Below are 17828 nucleotides of genomic sequence, written 5' to 3'. Positions count from 1 at the left end.
TCCTGAGAGCTGGGAGCAGTTTGCAGCCACTTCACAAATAGGGTCACAAGGAGCAGTTCCAGACAGATCCGTGTACTTGCAAGGTGCTGGTGCCTTCTCCTCTGCCACCCAATAGTGAGCCCGACAGCGACACTGCATTGAAGATTTTATCATTCCATGCTTCATTAGAAGTCTGAGTCATAACTTCGGGTTCATTAGATTATTTCTACATCTCAAAGTCACATCGTAAAGACAGCAGAGATTCTAAGACTTGTGTTATAAATGTGGACCACTCAATTGTACTCAATAAAAGACGCTGATCTCATGGGGATGGTGGGATGAGATCAGCTCAGAGTTCTGCAGGCTGGAGCCAGTATTCATTAGCAGCAAATGGGGACCCTGCTTTATGCTAGCTGTCCACCCTCCATGGATGAATGTGTGGTGGCACGTCCAAAGGATGCATCTAAAACACAGATGTGATTGTGAGATTCCATTAGAAGAACTTTCTCCCTGCCTGGCTTGGCCAATGTATATTGGATTTGCTCTAATTAGGATCTTTGAAATGAGCCTGGATGAGTTAAATGACATCTGAATTGTTCTGGTCTTATTTTTATAAATATGAATCATCTACTGTATTGAAAAAAATACCTCAACAAGGCCAAGCCCTTTGTCCCATATTTTCAAACCTTTATAATTGCTTATAAAATCTCCCACCAAAATTGACATGGAAAAAGTAAGACGTTGAAGACACATTTATATTCAATATTGCATATTCAAACTCTAGATCCCCCATTGCTTTATGCACAGCTTTCAGTAAACTGCTGTTTCTGTGGAAAATTCCCAAGATGTGGAAGAAAATGGAAGCAATCCTGTGTCTGTTTTGTGTGTTTGAGAACTGCACAATGCAGGGATGGTGAGGCAGAGCACAGGGATGGAGTCCAGCATCCCTTGGGGTGTAAAGGCTTCAGAGCACTGCAGCCCCCAGGAGTTTGTGGATGTGTGCCCAGAGTGTGCTCCCTGGAGGAGCAGACTGGGAGGTGGGGACAATGCCTCTTGTCTGGCTGCCTGCATCATGGGGGAGTGCTGAGGGAATGCCCAGCTGATGCCACTGCCCTCCATCACTATTGCCTGCAACACTCTGGAGCCTGCAGGTTGTGTTGGTGCTCACCTCAGAGCAAGCAGAGCACTGATGCCACCCTGCCACCCCTGTGGCTTCCTCCCCACACCCCTCCACACTGCCACGTGTCCCCCTCTTCCCACAGGGTGACCTCTGGCTCCCACCCCACCCCTGGGGAGCAGCAGGACCTGGGGCCAGGTTTTGGCAAGCCTGGCACTGCCCTGGGGAGCTTTGGCACATTCAGAGGAACAGTCACAGTGCCTTGGAGGGGCAAAATATTTTATTTTTCCCAATCTGCATTATACAGAAAGGAGACCTTTGACATGTATGCACACAAGCTGCTGTGGGACCAGTAATTTTGGTGGAATCAAACAGAAACTTTGGTTACTACAGCCTGGAATAAAAGGCATTATTTATTCTATGGACTGTAGTAGTTCATAAAGGCCTCAGCAGCAATCAGGACACACTGTACTAGACAGAGCAGTGGAGACCCCACCTTGAAACACCTTCCAATGTAAATACATCAGACAGAATTTATTTGCTTCTCACAATAACTCAGCCCTTGACTCACCATGGACCAGGCCCAGCTCAACACAGCTGTGTCTGAACTTCCACAAATAGCCTGACTCCACAGGCAGAGGCTGCTCCTTCTTCAGTGGCTTTCCAAGGACCTTTCCTCCCTATCAGGAGGAGAACCAGCAAGCAGCAATTCAAAAAGCTCTTTTTTTAAAAAAAACTTCTTTTATTTATACACCTACTGAGATAAGCAGTGATTTAAAATCAGCCACTGGACACTATCAGACACCTCTGCTGCATTTATCTCAGCTGTTAAGTTAGAGTTTTCATATTTGCAGTTCTCTTCTAAACACACTTAGCACCTCAGTACTCCTGGAGGCATTTATAATGTGGGCATGTTGATTAAGTCAGTGAATAACATAACCCAGTGCATAATTAAATTGCCAGACTTCATTCTGTTTCATTCATGCTCTTAACAGTTTCACATGACAAACAGTCCACATCCAAACTACACTGATAAAACAAGTACTATATGTTCTAATTAGACCACTTTATTAAATCAAATTAAATCAAATTATTAAATCAAGACGTTGATTTTAAAAGCCATTCCTCAGTAAGTCTGTGCAGGCTGCACAGGCTTTCATGTAAACTGCACAAATCATGATAAAATCACAATAAAGCACTTCCAACCATTAGATTCTAAGAAGTGTTATCTGAGGGGTAAGTCCCATTCCTCCCATTTGGGTGGTAAGGAAATTCAGACCACAGCAAGCCTCAGAGCAATCCCTTGTGTTAATCACCTCATCGTCAAATTAAAAGAATTCGGCCTCTCTGGTCCCCCTCTAGGGGACAAAGTTTGATCTGATTTATCAACTATTGCCCATAAAGCAAACAAAGAAGCATGTGTTCCAGCAGAAGCCCCCATCCTTCACCCCTCCATCACCATCACTGCTGCCCAGCATTGTGATGGGAACAAACAGGAGCACAGAACCTTACAGCTGCTGCATTGTCAGTGACTCCTTAGCAGGATTTACAGACCCGTTTGCCTATGAAATAAAGGTTTGCATGTTCAGAAATGCAAACGCCTCCTCTGCACAGGAGCCACACACCACAGAGAAAGCTGCTCCTTGAAAGCTGTGCTCAACTCAGGAATGTTGTTAAGGTGTCTGTGACTATTAAGGTTTGCTGCTTTCTTCAAAAAAATATCAAAACTGACAGTGAATTCACAGTTGCCAGTATGTACAGACACGGTGAGAGGCTCCTGGGGCAGCTGTGCTGAGGGCTTGAGCAGCTCCTCAAAACAGTACTGTGAGAAAGGAGATCTGGACACATCCACTTAACCTTTGCACAAAAATCAACATTTGCCTCTCCAAGGCAAATCCTGGCCCCAGCGATTCCAGTTAGCCTTTTGCTAATAATGGAAATTGTGTGAAGATTTTAATTCAGATTATACTTCTAAGTTTATTTAAAGAAAAATTTGTTCTGTGAGAAGTTGAGTTGATTGAGGCAGGCAGATTTGCAGGCACAGCACCAGCAGAAAAGCATTCCTTAAAATCATGGTGCTTTACTTTTTGGGTAGTTTTGGTGCTATGTTGTTGTGGAACCACATGAAGCTGAAGATGACACCCATTGTCTTTGGGAAAGTCTCATCATAAGCAAACTTCATGGATTCTCCTAAAGGTATTTCCACAACTTCAATCAGCTCTCCTTCTTCAGCCTGGCCACCTCCTCCACTGGTTCTCATCTGGTCGTTTACTTCTGCATAAAACAAAGTCTGCCTAGAACCTGTCACACCAACTCCAGACCTGGAAAAAAGCAGAGAGGAAACTCTGGTTTAGATAGAAAGAAGGCAACAAGGAGCCTGGAATGGAAACCTGGGTCCTTCATGTGTGAGACAGAATTATTGAGACAGAAATTGATTACAACTTTCAAGCAGAAATACCAACAGTTTTGAATACAGTTCCATATAAAATAGATCCATCTTCAAATGTAATCTTTGGAAATATGTGATTTTGGGGTAAAATTAAAAAAGAAAAAAAAATTGTATTGGTGAACTGTTGTCCTATACAGACTGAAGTCAACAGAAGTTCTTCCAGCTGACCTCAGGGAGAGCAAACTGCAGATGACTCACAGGGATGCACAAACAACAGGAAGAAGCTCCCCAGTCTATCTGTGTGCTGTCATGCTACATTTGTTTGCTTGTTTTTACACAAATATTTAGATTTTTTACTCTTAAGAGGATTATGTCCATTCACAGCTGGAGTCCTCCACTCATGAACTCGATAGGTAAAGAAGGGAAAGGCAGTCTGAGACTCTCTCTATCCTTCCTGAACTTTAGCCCTGACCCAAATGGACCACTGTAAGCACGCACATGTCCAAAGTAATTCAGTCTCCCTGCTAAATTTGCTTCAGTGGATTTAGTTGAGGATATTTTAGATTATATAGTCTTTCTTCAGCTAGACTGCTTGCTGTGTATTATACTTCTTATTTGTTAATCCTCTATTTCCTTAGGACTGTTTAATTTAGGTATTATTAAATAAGGGATAAGTAGATAATCCACTCATTTAGTCCTTCCAAGAAAATATTCACATTGTAATTGCAATTTCTTCATTTCACATGATTACAAGCGACTTTTCACATTAAATCTGGATCCAAAGTTCACTGAAACTATGAATGAGGCATTAGGGCAAGATGAAAAATTAGCTTCCATATTATTACACATACAGAGGATTCTCAGATTTGTAGCAGTGTTATGATCTTAGAGTGTATATCCAGATTTACCCAACCATTAGTCAACTAAATCTTTCAGTTAATCCAGCACACATCACACCCCATAGCAGGAATTAATCATTTGTCTCTCAGTTTTCTAAGAACACTGGCAATTATTTTGTTTGAGGAATTAATAGTGACTACAGAAGTTGGTTTCTAATAGTAACTATTGAAATTGGTTTTTTACATTAATATACGCTTTTAAAAAATACTGATTAGGGGAGTGAATTAGTGAATTCTTTTCCTAAATTACTTCTGATGCATTCTGTGACTTTGGACGAGATGTGTCACCCCTCCAGGATCATTCCTGTACATCCATGTAAAGAAACTTGACCATCTTTGGCATTTTCAGGAACCCTGAAGGTTGATATTGGACCTCTTTCATTCTGTGCTCATCACTTTATTCCAGTGTTAGGACTGGGCTTTTTGATCTGTGTTTTAACCAACTGTAAAATTTGCAATATAAAGAATGCAGTTTGCTGGTTGCCACAGGTTCCATGAAAAACACAGGACTGTGTATAACATATTTAATGTCCCATTATCTTTTTTCTTTTATGATGAGTGTCAAGTCTGACACCTTCCTCTGGGGTGCCCCACCTGGAGAATGAAAATGATCCTAACTTGAGTATTTCCATGTACACTTGATATTATATAAATGTTATATCAAAACCAGCAAATTTATATAAGAAGTACTGCTATAAGAACATTCTGGCTTGATTATTTACAGCATAATCTACTTCTATAGCACCTGTGACCATTTCCTTATGAAATAGCTACAGCTGTGAAATCAGTTCACTTTCCACACATCTTTTCTCCAAAGTAAAGGAAAACCAATTTCCAAGGTGCTACACTGTAAGACTCAGTTCTTGCCACCACAGCTCAACTAGCAGGACTGATTTCCATATGGTGTAATTTCTTTGTACTTATTCACATGATATTCCCTTGTTATGAACTAAATATATCAAGAGTAGCTACTACACTTAATATACTTGAAAAGATGAAAGTCCTGGACATCAAGGTCTTTCTTTTGTTATGATGCCCAAAGTTATGGTATTTCTTCACATCTATTGGCATATAATTAACCACAGAAACAAACAAGAATTTCTAACAATACATATTCAAAGGAGGACATACCCACATGATCATTCCCTCTTACTTGATTACCTAACTTTCTCTTCTTTGGTGCAACTTTGCCACAAGATTATAGCTAAAAATTAATAAAAACTTCCAAGGGAGCTATAAGTAAAATTAAAGAATGCTGTTATTAATTCTCATTACATTCTATTCTACTCTTTCCTCCCCAAACCAGCAAATCTAATATTTCTAAGCCTACCTAGAATCCCTTCACTATTGAGATGGTGACTTTGCAGACTGTTGCAGGATGTTATTTATAAACATATTCACTGCTTTAACTTGTTGTCTAGTCTCCCTCAAGGGAGTTGACAGTTTCTCCCAATTTGATGATACTAAACTGGGAGGAGCTGCTGACTCCTTCAAGGGCTGAGAGGCCCTGCAGAGAGACCTCAATGAATTAAGAGAGGGGCAGTCACCACCCATATGGAGTTTAACAAGAGCAAGTGCTGGATTCTGCCTTCAACATCCTCACAAGGTGCAGCAGAGGGACAGACAGCCATCTCTTCACTGCTGTGGCAGCAACAGGACCCGAGGAAACAGCACAAAGCTGAGTCAGGAGGGGCTTAGGTTGGATGTTAGAGAAAGTTGCTTCACCCAGAGGGTGTTTGGGCACTGGAACAGCTCCCCCAGGGCAGTGGTCACAGCACCAAGGCTGACAGAGCTCAAGAAGCCTTAGGACAAGGCTCTCAGGCACAGAGTGTGACCCTTGGAGTGTTCTGTGCACAGTCAGGAGCTGCCCCCAATGATCCTTGTGGGTCCCTCCCAACTCAGTATATTCCATTAGTCTCTGATTCTAAAAGACCATTTGAATTGTTTCAGAAAGAAGTTGAAAGATCTAGAAATACACTTTAATTCTTAAAAGAGGCAAATACCTTTTTTCACTTGCTGTTTCATTCTCTAAATGCTCTGGTTTACACTGCCAGTTGATCATTCTTGCATAGATCCACATGGACTGCCCTTTACTAAATTAAATATTCTCCAGTATTGCTTACTGCTGTCTTTCACGACATTTCCAGACTGCTAATGTATCCTGCTTGTCCTTAGAAAACTGCATAAAAATCAATGCTATTCACATTTTGTCTGTCTTAGTACCTTTGGCTTTTATAGAAATCAGAAGTTAGGTTTGCTGTTTTGAAGCTTTTCAGGGAGAAGTAATGAAGTGATTTTCCATTTAACCTTGCAAAATGTACATTTCAGTGATTTTAGGCACTGGAAGAGAGCAAAGAGGGAGAAAGTGGGTCTGACAGGTGAATAGGCCACAGGAAAAAATATGTTTGCAGTGTGCTTTCAGGTTTATCTGTCACTGGGAATTTTCTCTGCTTTTGCACAATGACCTGCACTTTCTGAGTATGCTGCTTAAGGAATTTTAATGTGCCTTTAATCCTATTTATACTTCTCTTTCTGCTACAATCTTCTTCTATCCCACATCTGTGACATACACTTTTTCTTACCCCAGTATTCCCCACTACAAATAAAAGACTTTTGCCATGGTCTGAAATGAGTCACCTATTAACAGATTACAGCTATATTCATTAGCTTTGCATCTGTGGAAATCACAGGGGTCAGCACACCCGAACTGCAAGTGATGAGTTTCAGCCTGGGAAAGCCACCTTCCTGATAAAGGTGCCTTCCTGGGACAAGAGAGGCTTGGCTGGGGGAGGCTGGGCAGGTCTGAACCCAGCACCAGCCCATGGTGAGACTTCAGGCTTCAGTGTCAGTCCAGGGTTTAGCACCAAACCCAGCAGGTCATGGCTCACACTGACCCAGACCTGCTAAGCCTGGCTTGACCTCAGCTGGCTGCTCCAGCTGTATTCTGATGTGTCTGCACAGGACTTGGCTCCTGTGCCACTGTGGGACAAAGGCAAATGATCTACACAAAACACAGCTCGGTTTTCCTTGCCTCTTCATCCTGAGGATTGGTTTCCTCTGAGGAGCTGATGGTCATTCCAATCTACAGCTACAGGGCTCACAAATACCCTTGTCAAGTCTTTATGGCTTAAACTCACAAGCCCTGTAATTTCAACAGAGAGATTTTAAACCCCAAAACTCTATTGGCACTGAACTTTCTGCATTGCTTCAGACAGTTAGAAACCTCCATTACCTTTGACAACAGCAAGTCTAGGAATGTAAGCATGTCAAAGTAAGGATACCAAAGTCGTATGGTTTTTATCACAATAGTAACTTATATATAAGTTTAACACATCAAAACAAGATTGTGTGCTGCCTTCCCATATTTCATTTTGAATAAAACACTCAAACAGTGAGATTAAATCATGCTATGGCTTTTAAAGCCCTGGGCAACACACTTTTAGGCAATGCCACACCAGAGGAGGAGCTTCTGCAGAATGATTGTGCAGCACTTCTCCCCTGCTGCCCAGGGTGGGACAGGCTGGCAGCACGAGGCTGTAATCACAGCATTTCCATCCTCCTCAGAGCAGGGGAAACACAGGGGGCAGATTGTCACTCCAATCTGTATTTTGAAACACAGCAATACCAACTACCACAAAGCCTTTGTTTAACTGCTCCCTTTTATCAAATGCACGAGGAAATAAACAGTGCTCAAAATCGAGCTCACAAAATGGGACTTTTCACTTGTCCCAAGTTCATGAGCATAAAGATACAGTACATACATTTTTTATCAGAAGTGGAAAACAGTATCTTATGGCTTAAAAAAAAAAGGTTTAGCAGTGTCTGAAGCCACAAGTGAGATGGAGTCTACCAACAGTCCATGAGGTTTTTTCTTCACAGTGAGTATGCTCACATGTGCATGTCCACACACAAACACGTTGCTAAAATTCAAAGCTTTGGTTCAGATTAGCTTTCCCTTTTTCTCATGTCTGGATGCTCGCCTATGCCAACCACTTGTCTCATTCATGAGTATCATGTTTGTAAATATTATATTTTTAATTTGAAGAAACAAACATGTATGAGAATATAAACAGTATTTTATACTCTTCTCTGCTGCAAGATGGGGAACAAATAAATTGATTTATCCTTGTGAAGACTTATGACTTTAGTTCAGATTTCTGACAGACAGCAATTAAAAGCTAAATTTCTTGTAATGTGTTAATATTAAACAAATACAAGATCTATACACAATCAACATTCTTATCAACACAGAAATATATCCTTTTTTTTGTTTTAATCTTACACAGTTAATGTCCAAATTCCTGAAAGCAGTATATCCTTTTCTAAGACATAAGCCATCTGGATGCAAAATTTGGGTATAGAGTGAATACATAATTCATGTTTACAAATAAATGTGACACAAATCTCTGTTATTTATGCTTAAATCAAGATCCACTTAGGCATGCAACATGTAAACTGATGATCAGTGACATGCAGCTCCTATTGTCACTTCTCAGGACCTTTGTACAGTTCTGACATTATGAGTGGCAGGTGCAGGAAAAAAGCACAGAGGTAATTAACATAAAATTATATTACATTATGCCATCACCCAACAGGTGTACTAGCAGGTGATCTTTCTAATTATAATGCACTCTAAGATTTTCAAGGCTATTATTCTTTCTACATAAAAACCTGTGAATACAAACCATTTTTACCTCATTGCACAGAGGCTAAAAGCCATGGCACAGTAATTGGAACATCTAATATTAATTCTCTGAATGCTCTTCTTGTACACTTTGGGAAAAGAAATCAAATGTAGGAAGATTAAAGTAAGTACCTATTTTAATATAGTCAGTCCTTTAAACTAATCCATCTGATTTCTTTACAGTGGGGCTGAGAACCTACAGCTTCTATTGTATCCAGGTCAGAGCCAAGAGTTTTTTACAGCCTCTGGGAGAAAATAAAGATGTAATGAAGGGAAAAGGAAGTTGAACTAGCAGCTCTGGTTCAACTCTACCCTGATGTTCTGAGGTGTTACTGAAGTCCAATTAATTTTATAAATATTCTTCAGGACAACCAACATTTTCAAGAACTAAAAGAAAATACTTTGCAATACTAACAATGACATCAATGACAACAACAACAACTTATTTCCCTGTCCCTGTTTTGTAAGAAAACACGTCTCAAGGCAGATAGCTGGAAGTACTTCAGCCTAAGAAATTAACTCCCAGCACATGGGATTCAATCAGAAAACTGCTGGGATACCATGACAGAAAGAAAAATTGTTTTATCTGGTATATGAGTAAATCCAAAGTAAGACATTCACTTAAAAATTTTTGCATTTGTGGAAAAAATCCCAAACATTAAGGGAAGCTCACAGATTTGATTTAGAGCTTCTAAAAATGTTGAATTTACTGCAACCTTCAACCTTCATGAACTCTCAGTGTATAATTATACCACAATAGGATTAGCTTCATTTTGTTATTTTATTATTGAACCAGGTAATTCCTTTACACCCCTCACATCAACCACCTATGCTATTTTTGACTGATGCCATACATACAACTGACAAGAACTCAGGACATCAGCAGCCACCAAAACTCCCTGAAGTCTCCAAAATTGAATTAGCTGCTGCCATAATTTAAACCAACCTTTTTGCAATACCAAAATGAAGTTACTGAATGCCAAGCACAAAAGTAGAAATTTGTGGAGTGATGATACTAAGCTCACCACACAGGCTGCAAACAATGCAGATTCTTTTCAGAATGATCCCTCCTCTGTCTACACAGCAACATGAACCATCTGCATTTCAATTCACCTCCTGTCTGGCAATTTTCTATAATAGGAACAGATATTTCTGATTTTCAAAGTGTGATTCCTCTGTCCTCCTCCAGTCAAGTTCCTCTAAATATGTTTGTGTTTCTTGTTATCTGCCCCCAGCCCAGCCTCCCTCACTCACCCACACCATACTGTCCTCCTGCTGCTGGAACAATTTGTTCCAAAGTCTCTTACTGAAATGGCCTCAATTCCCCAACTCCTGGCTTCTTTCCTGATTCCTCATTGACTCCACAGCTCCTCTGTGGATCATTCAAGGTAATTAAGTCTGAGATCTGCTTAATTCACTGACTTCTATGAGATGAGTATTAAGTCACTGGAGCTTTGACAGAGCTTAATCAGGGGTCCAGTGGGTTACCTGCATGTGTATGAATTACCTGTGGCAGTACTGGGCCCACACTTTCCAGCTTAGCTGAGAAGCACTAAAAAAAAATCCCCCAAAACCACTGCTACAGGCCCTGATAATAAATAAGGAAAATCCCTGCTATCTTCAGATTATCCCTAACCTATACAGTTATAGAACAGAGAACAGAGCAAAATTGAATGCAGTCTAAGTACTTTCCTCATTTCCTTACAGAGAATTCTCCTCTACCATAATGAATGTACTTTCCCCAGGTCCATTCAGCTCTCTGCCTATGATTTTTCTCTGCATTGTTCCTTCATCTCTTCTTCCTCTTTTTCCACTCAAGGTTTTCATTTTCAATTCTTCCCCATAGTCTAAGTTCTCCCTGTGGATTGTCCATGCTCCATCTTAATCCATTAGGCACAGAGACGTACTGACCTCTTTAGCCAAAACTATTTCTCCCTTTACATTTGATGTGTCTTTGGCTTTTCATGCCTTTCTGTCAGGTCTAGCTCAAATCCTGCTTTTATTCCAGGCAGACAATTTCCTTCTGATGACTATGACTCCAGCAAGGGGTGTCATTAGGAATACAACTCCCTGCTTTCAGATCAAAGGCTGTGATGACACAGAATATGGACAGGAGGTGAATGACAATGCAGAACCCTGGAATATTCTGAGTTGGAAGGGACCCACAAGGATCATCAGGTTCAACTCCTAGGCTTGAGACAGGGAAGGCATTGTGGAAGATAAATTACATCAATAATGTAATGCCTCTGCAAAAAAGGCAAACAACAAACTCCTGTGTATAAAGAATGATCTATGAGACTAGGAGAGATAATGCTTCCACTCCATACAGGAAAGCTCCCACTAAAGAACTGTGCTTCACTTTGGGCACTAAATTTTTAAGAAATGTGCAGACCAGATGGAGAGAAGGCAGAGGACAGCAGAAGGAATGATCAGATATCTAGAAAATATGATCTGAAGAGAGAGACTAAATCAACTAAAATAGTTTTGCACAGGCAAAAATGAAATAAAGGGAACATACTTTAACAAGGAGGTGGAAGGGGCAGAAGTACTTCATGTCCACTGGGGACTGAGTAGTAAAGTGTCAGTGTTGAAGAAAGGGAAATTCAGGCAAGACATGAAGGGAAAGTTGCTTGTGGTACAGACAGACAGGAGACTTCAGACAGAATGCCAAAACCCTCCAAGAGAGGCCATGGAATGGTCAGATCTGAGAGATGCTCATTTGTCACAACTGGTGCCAGTCCAGATGAGGCTGATCTTTGGAAGAGGAGCCATCTAGAGAGAGCCCCCCAAAACTGACCTGAGGCACTGGATCAATAAATAATGCAGAGCAGCTATTACACAGATTGCTGGGATGGGAGATAAGAGTGCAAGTGCAGGATGCATTGCAATTGTAATGGCATGCATATGCATTAATGCAGTGCTTTATGCCTGTGCTTTGTATTGACAGTCACAGCATGAAACAGCAGCAAAAACCACTTGGAAAAACCTGCTGCACTTAGAAAAAGCTCAGGAATTCTTATATGTAGTGTAGCCATTACAGAAAAAATGTCCTTAGGAGACCATAAATGAACTGATTACTTCCTTTCTTTGCATCAAATCCTCAAGGATCAGAAAGATGCCAGTCCTTGGCTGGAGGAAAACAGGATATTCCTAATAAGAATACCAAAATATTTGGAATAAAATTCTAAAACTAGAGCATGGGAAATCACACAAAAAAACCTGTGAAATATCATCTTTGGGGCTTCAAACTTTCATATTAATTTAAAAATGTAAAAATTATACAGGCTCTTCTGACTTCAGTATGGATCTCCATGGGCAGAAAGCTGTGTCCACATGGACAATGGAGGATTATGAGCTCTTTGCAAAGGTCTCAACAAAGAAAATCCCAGTTGTATACACTCTTCAGAAGTCAGTGCAATTAAAAAAAATAAAAAAAACAAAAGCAACTGAATGAACAACCACCTGTAACATATAAAGATATTTATCAATACCAAAACACAGAGAGTTTTATGCAGATATAAATCATTAATATTGAGTCAAACTTCTGCACTAAATCTCCAACCTTCTCCAGGAATTGTATTCTACTTTTCCTCCTTTGCATTTGTATGCACATACATACATACACATACATATGTATATATCTGCATGCAGCAGCCTGTCAGTGTCACCCAACCTATGAAATTCTATAGACAGCTTTTGCTCATAAATCTGGAAGACACTTTTTCTTTCAGTAGAACAAACCCTTAATCTGGTTTCAATGAGTTGTAAAAGACAGCTCCTGTGATTCACCCCCTCCCCTCAACAGAAGCACTGCTTGTTAATCCAGCAGGAAATAACATTTGCCAGGATTGACAGCTGTGGATTTGTATTCAATTCCCAAATTAAAAACCAATGACAGTGCCTAGTTCAATGGAGTTGTCAAGTAAAATAAAGGAAGTAAAAAACCTGCTGCTTTCTCTGTAAAATACAAACATACATACATTTTGGATAACAATACTAAAAGCTGGGAATGAGATATAATAGGATTAAAGCTGTGTGCAAAGTTTCTCTTTGTTTTTTTGTTCACCAACACCTCACGTTTTGTATTTTTCCACTTACATATTAATTTTTCCCTTTATTCCTAATAAATGTTTTAAAACATGTTAAAAACTATTTCAGTAACTATTTGTAACCCTGCAAAAATAAAGTGTAATAATTTTGACAGTCAGATCTGCAAAATCTTCACATATAGCAATAATTATTGTCCAATTCAAAGAAGCTTTAATTCCAGACCAAATATTACGAAGAGATCTAATGCCACACGTTCTCATGCTTCTGCAAAATCATGTTAAAGGTTTATCAGAGAGCATCTTGGGCAGTTTCTATTGTTAATCTGAAATATTATGAAATACCCAGTATAGTAAAGATGGGCTGTTTTCTAGTGCTGTAACAAACTCTGAAGAGCCCAATGCAACTTCTTCCTCTTCTAACAGTCTTTGGAATAAGTCACAATGGTATGATTCTTCCTGGGAATTCAATCCCATAATTATCATATTGATTATATATTTCTAATTCCTTATATTTCTGTAAACACTCCTCTCACTTGCAAAAAATTACACCTTTCTTGTACCTTCAGATGTCCATGTTCCTCCAACACTCTGCTTAAACAAGGCAAGAGGGAACACTCAGGCCACTTCAGCAGTCTGTGACACAATGGAATGCTAAATGTTGTAACTTGCTGCTATTTACCTGTAAGAAGTGATCCTCCTGAGGTCTGCAATGGAAACTCGATAGCCACACTCTTCCAAAACTTCCTCACAAGCAATTTCTTCTAAAGAAAGGCCTGGCTTGTCCACAATGCCAGCACAGAGTTCATAGGTCACTCCAACCACAGCAGGTAAGGGATTTTCCAGGGAAGGGAAGCTCTCCTTGTCCTGATTCTCAAAGACTTGAGGCTGATGCCTTTCTATTTCACACATGTAAACAGCTTAAAAAACCCCAAAAGAGAAAAGAAAAATAAACAAGGGGCAGTGAGTTAGTCTCTTTATATTAAATATAAAAAAGGGTTGCAAACAAATTTTGCCTGGAAATTAACAACCATGAGAGTACTTGAGAGTAACAAGGAATTCAGCTGTGTTATCTGCTAAAATAATGACACACAAAACTGGAATTTTAAAGAACAAAGGTCCCCTTGCCCTGTCCGTAAAATTATTCTTTAAACTCTTATTTGTACTTACATCATCTGAAATGAATTCATGCACACCTTAAAATAAATAAAAATTTAAAAAGGAATCTAGTTCATCCAAGAAGTCAAAGTGCCAGAAGCACCATACAGCTCCCATTTGTTGGGCAATGCAGATATTGGGATTTAATTTAAACTATGCAGTTATCTTGCAGGAAAGTTGGGTTGCACATAAAGTACCATGTGCACAATGATGAGTCTTTCAGCCTGTCAACTCAGCTGTTATTTAGAAAGGGTATGAAAAGCATGTATGTTTGTTTGAAAAAATAAAAATCCTCTTTTGAACATACAGTTCCTTGCAGAGATTCCTGTGTGGAGTCTGAAAAGGACTTCTTGAACTAATCTACAAACAGCTGCCACTGTAATGCACTCCTAAAGAAAGTGCAAATGTCAGATTTTACTCCTTATTTAAGCAAAACCTCTCACTGATGTCAACAGAAATTTTGCTGTGTGAAAGCTGCAGGACTGGATGTCAACACACAAAGAATCCCTACTGACAGACAACTCCAGATCATTGCAACTTTAATATACAGGCATAATTCCACTTGTTTTTTCCTTGAAATTTCCTTATGTCTATCCCCTTGCTTTTCCTGAAAGGTTTCCAAGAGAGTGTTATAAACCACCCTGAATAAAACTATTTTAAACTTTGAACCTATTTTTATTCCATTAAAATATTTTACATGCATATTTCACATACACATAACATGGTTTTCAGATTAGTGTCTCTTTTCTTTCCCCTTCTAAATCTTGCAGAATTGATAAATAACAACTCAGGTTTAATAGGCAACTTTTTGTCCTTCCAGGTACTGTAGCTTAGTATTTCTTAAAAAAAGGTCTCTGGAGAAATGTTGTTGCATAACCATGAAGTACCACAGTGACTTTTTAAGCACTTGGTCTCTGAGGCAGAGTCTACACCCCAGCAATTTGTGCCTGGGCTCTTTCTGCAGTGCTCATTTTGACACCTCAGAAGTGCAGAATAGCAAGATCTGCACTTGAAAGGGAGATGTCCAGATCAGTCCAATATCCCAAATCTAATCTTTCTCCAGAAGTTAAAACTTTCAAAGCTGCTAGTTTTAGGTATATCCAAGTCTTTGAGATTCAAACAGGTACAGATCAGAGTTTCCATTTCTTACTTGAGAGACATGAGTTAGAGCTTAGGTTTTTTTTTTAAGTGTAGCATGAAGCCAGAAAAAAAAAAAAATATTCCCTGCCAGCTTCAAGGGACAGCTCCTTGAAGGGTGTCTATTGTCTTTATTCCAAAAACTTCTAAAAGCTAGGAAAATTATCATAAATGACAGCCACATCCAAGATTTCTCTGAGACAAGCCAAATCCTCTGAAAGTTTTATTTCTTTTTTAGTACTGACATACCCATATCAGATAATTAAAAAAAGGAGCAACACATGCATCCCATTAAAGGCTTTGGGCACTAAAACAGGATACAGGTAAGAGTGTGGGGTACAGACATATGAAGCTGTGATGTAAAAGTATTAAAAGTCTCCTGTATCCCTGTCATTCCATCAGGCACTTGCCATTCTCCTTCTCCCTCAGCACAACTGGGCCCCAGGTAGATCAAAACCTACATTCCCTAATTCAGCAGTCCTCTTCAGAGCAAAGTCCTGTGACATGGCCACACTTCAAGCCCAGGAACAGTTTTCCTCTGTAGATAAGGAAGAAAAGAACCAGTACCAGCCACTTCTGTAAAAGCCCAAATATTAGAGCATTCACCAAGGAGTCTGATTATGAATTTAATATCACCTGGCTTCAAAGGTTCAAACTCAATTGAACTCTCACAGATAAGCAAGGCCTAGAAAGCCAAGCTGCCTTCTAATGTCAGGGAACAGAGAATCTCCCATAGCTCTCTTGAAGGTGCAAAACTGACTGCACAAGTGATGCACCGGATGATGAAGAACTGGATGGAGAAGTGTGTGACCTACTGGCTAAGACACATTCTTCAGAGGGAAACCTGTCACCCTCCTCTTCCTCACCGCAGGCTGCCATCTTGTAAATCCACAAAGAGGTTGGAAAGCAGAATCCAGAAGCCCCAGCAGAGTCACCCACCCACCTGTCCCATGTCTATTGTTCCCTTGTTTTCCAATGCCTCCTTGGGCAGGAACTGCCTCTGCACCATGGCTGGGCAGTTCCTCCATGGCCAGATGGACACGGCCGTGAGCAGCAGCACGGTGAGGAACCAACCTGGGCCAGGGCAGCTTCTGGCTGCACACCAGGAAGAATGACAACAGAAAGGGCTGTCAGGCTTTGGAAAAGGCTTCCCAAGGAAGTGATGGAATCCACATCTGGACTAATTACCCTGAAGCCACTCAGCTGTAAGAAAGTTTCCACTCAGAAGGGAAACTCCAGTAGAATTGATGTTCTCACCTTCCTTTGTGTAACGTGGGACAAAGGATAGATGGTTCAACCAAATGGAGCAAATAAGATCACTGCTGTTATTAAAAGCAGCCTTTGTAGGTGACACATAGAGGGGCTTGTTTGCTGACCCTAAACAGAAGAAAACAGTAGAGACTAAGGAGCCAGTGGGGTTTGGCTGTCTGGGAAGGTGCTGGCTCCTCTCAAAACTTCTGACTGTGCTTGTGTTTCCTACCTCCTGAAAGGGAACATGGTTTATGATTCAAATCTTTGATACTGTTTATTTTAAGCCAGTGGAAAAACAAACATCACAATGCATTGAAAGGTCATTTTACTTAAAGTTAATAAACCAGAGCACATGTTCATAGGTCCCAACCCTAGCAACGTATCATTTTATTATATTTGAAAATGTGTTGTCAATTGCCTACCAAAATAAGCATTGACCAATACCTTTGCAAATTACTCATGGGTGAGGTACATACACAGAGATACATGCTTATCTTTCTTCTCACTGCTCCTCCCAAATGTGTGATTTCATGATCATTCAAGATGATCTAATCCCAGAGCACACTGTTTGCCTCACTGGTTGTGTGCATTTTCCACCCTCAAATCAGCATGAGCTCCTTCAGCTCCCTGCTCCTCAAAACCTCCTGTCTGCAGCCATTCTGCTGTGGCTGCATAAGGGCTGCTGCTGCCAAACAGAATGGGAGGGATGAGTGCCTTTACAAGCAGCACGGACATCAGTGGGAAAAGCTTCTCCTGCCAGCACAGCCTAGGGAAAGGCAGGCACACATGGCAGCAGCACACGTGCAGGGCCGTGCCTGCGGAGCCAGCGGCAGCTGCTCCCTCCCAGCGAGGAGGGATCGCCTTCCTGGTGGGACCCTGGTGGGAGATGGCAAGGAGAAAAGCCTCAGCCTTTGTCTTGGCTTTGTGGAACAGGCACCAGGGCAGACAATAACCATGGAATGGAGATAAATAATTATAAATATAGGGATGTGAGTAAGGGCAGGGCATGGTTGTGATCACTGAAGTGCTGTGGGGTATCTGATTGACCACTGTGCCTATGGCCAGGTGTCTGAGCAGCTCCAGCCTCTGGAATGGTTTCACTCCAGGCTTTTGAGGCTGATTTGACACTTTCACAGAGATAATGCAATGACTGTGTTGCTGCTCGGTA

At 40.6% G+C, this 17828-nt stretch overlaps 1 protein-coding gene across 2 annotated transcripts in view; it reads right to left on the bottom strand.

Moving 5' to 3' along the window:
* Positions 1-1358: 1358 nt before the first annotated feature.
* Positions 1359-17828, bottom strand: part of NUDT14 (nudix hydrolase 14) — a 59723-nt gene continuing 43253 nt past the window's right edge. For both annotated transcript variants that reach the window (XM_071426283.1, XM_071426284.1), the window contains 2 exons: positions 13797-14034; positions 1359-3417 (listed from right to left, as the gene is read on the bottom strand). In XM_071426283.1, the coding sequence (XP_071282384.1) occupies positions 3177-3417; positions 13797-14034 (479 nt within the window). In that variant the 3' untranslated portion in view covers positions 1359-3176. The remainder of the gene's footprint in view (positions 3418-13796; positions 14035-17828) is intronic.

Source organism: Agelaius tricolor, unplaced genomic scaffold, assembly GCF_023055355.1.
Source record: "Agelaius tricolor isolate 1412-34295 unplaced genomic scaffold, bAgeTri1.0.p SCAF_5, whole genome shotgun sequence".
Taxonomy (NCBI): Eukaryota; Metazoa; Chordata; class Aves; order Passeriformes; family Icteridae; genus Agelaius; species Agelaius tricolor.
This window is presented reverse-complemented; position numbering and strand designations above follow the sequence as displayed.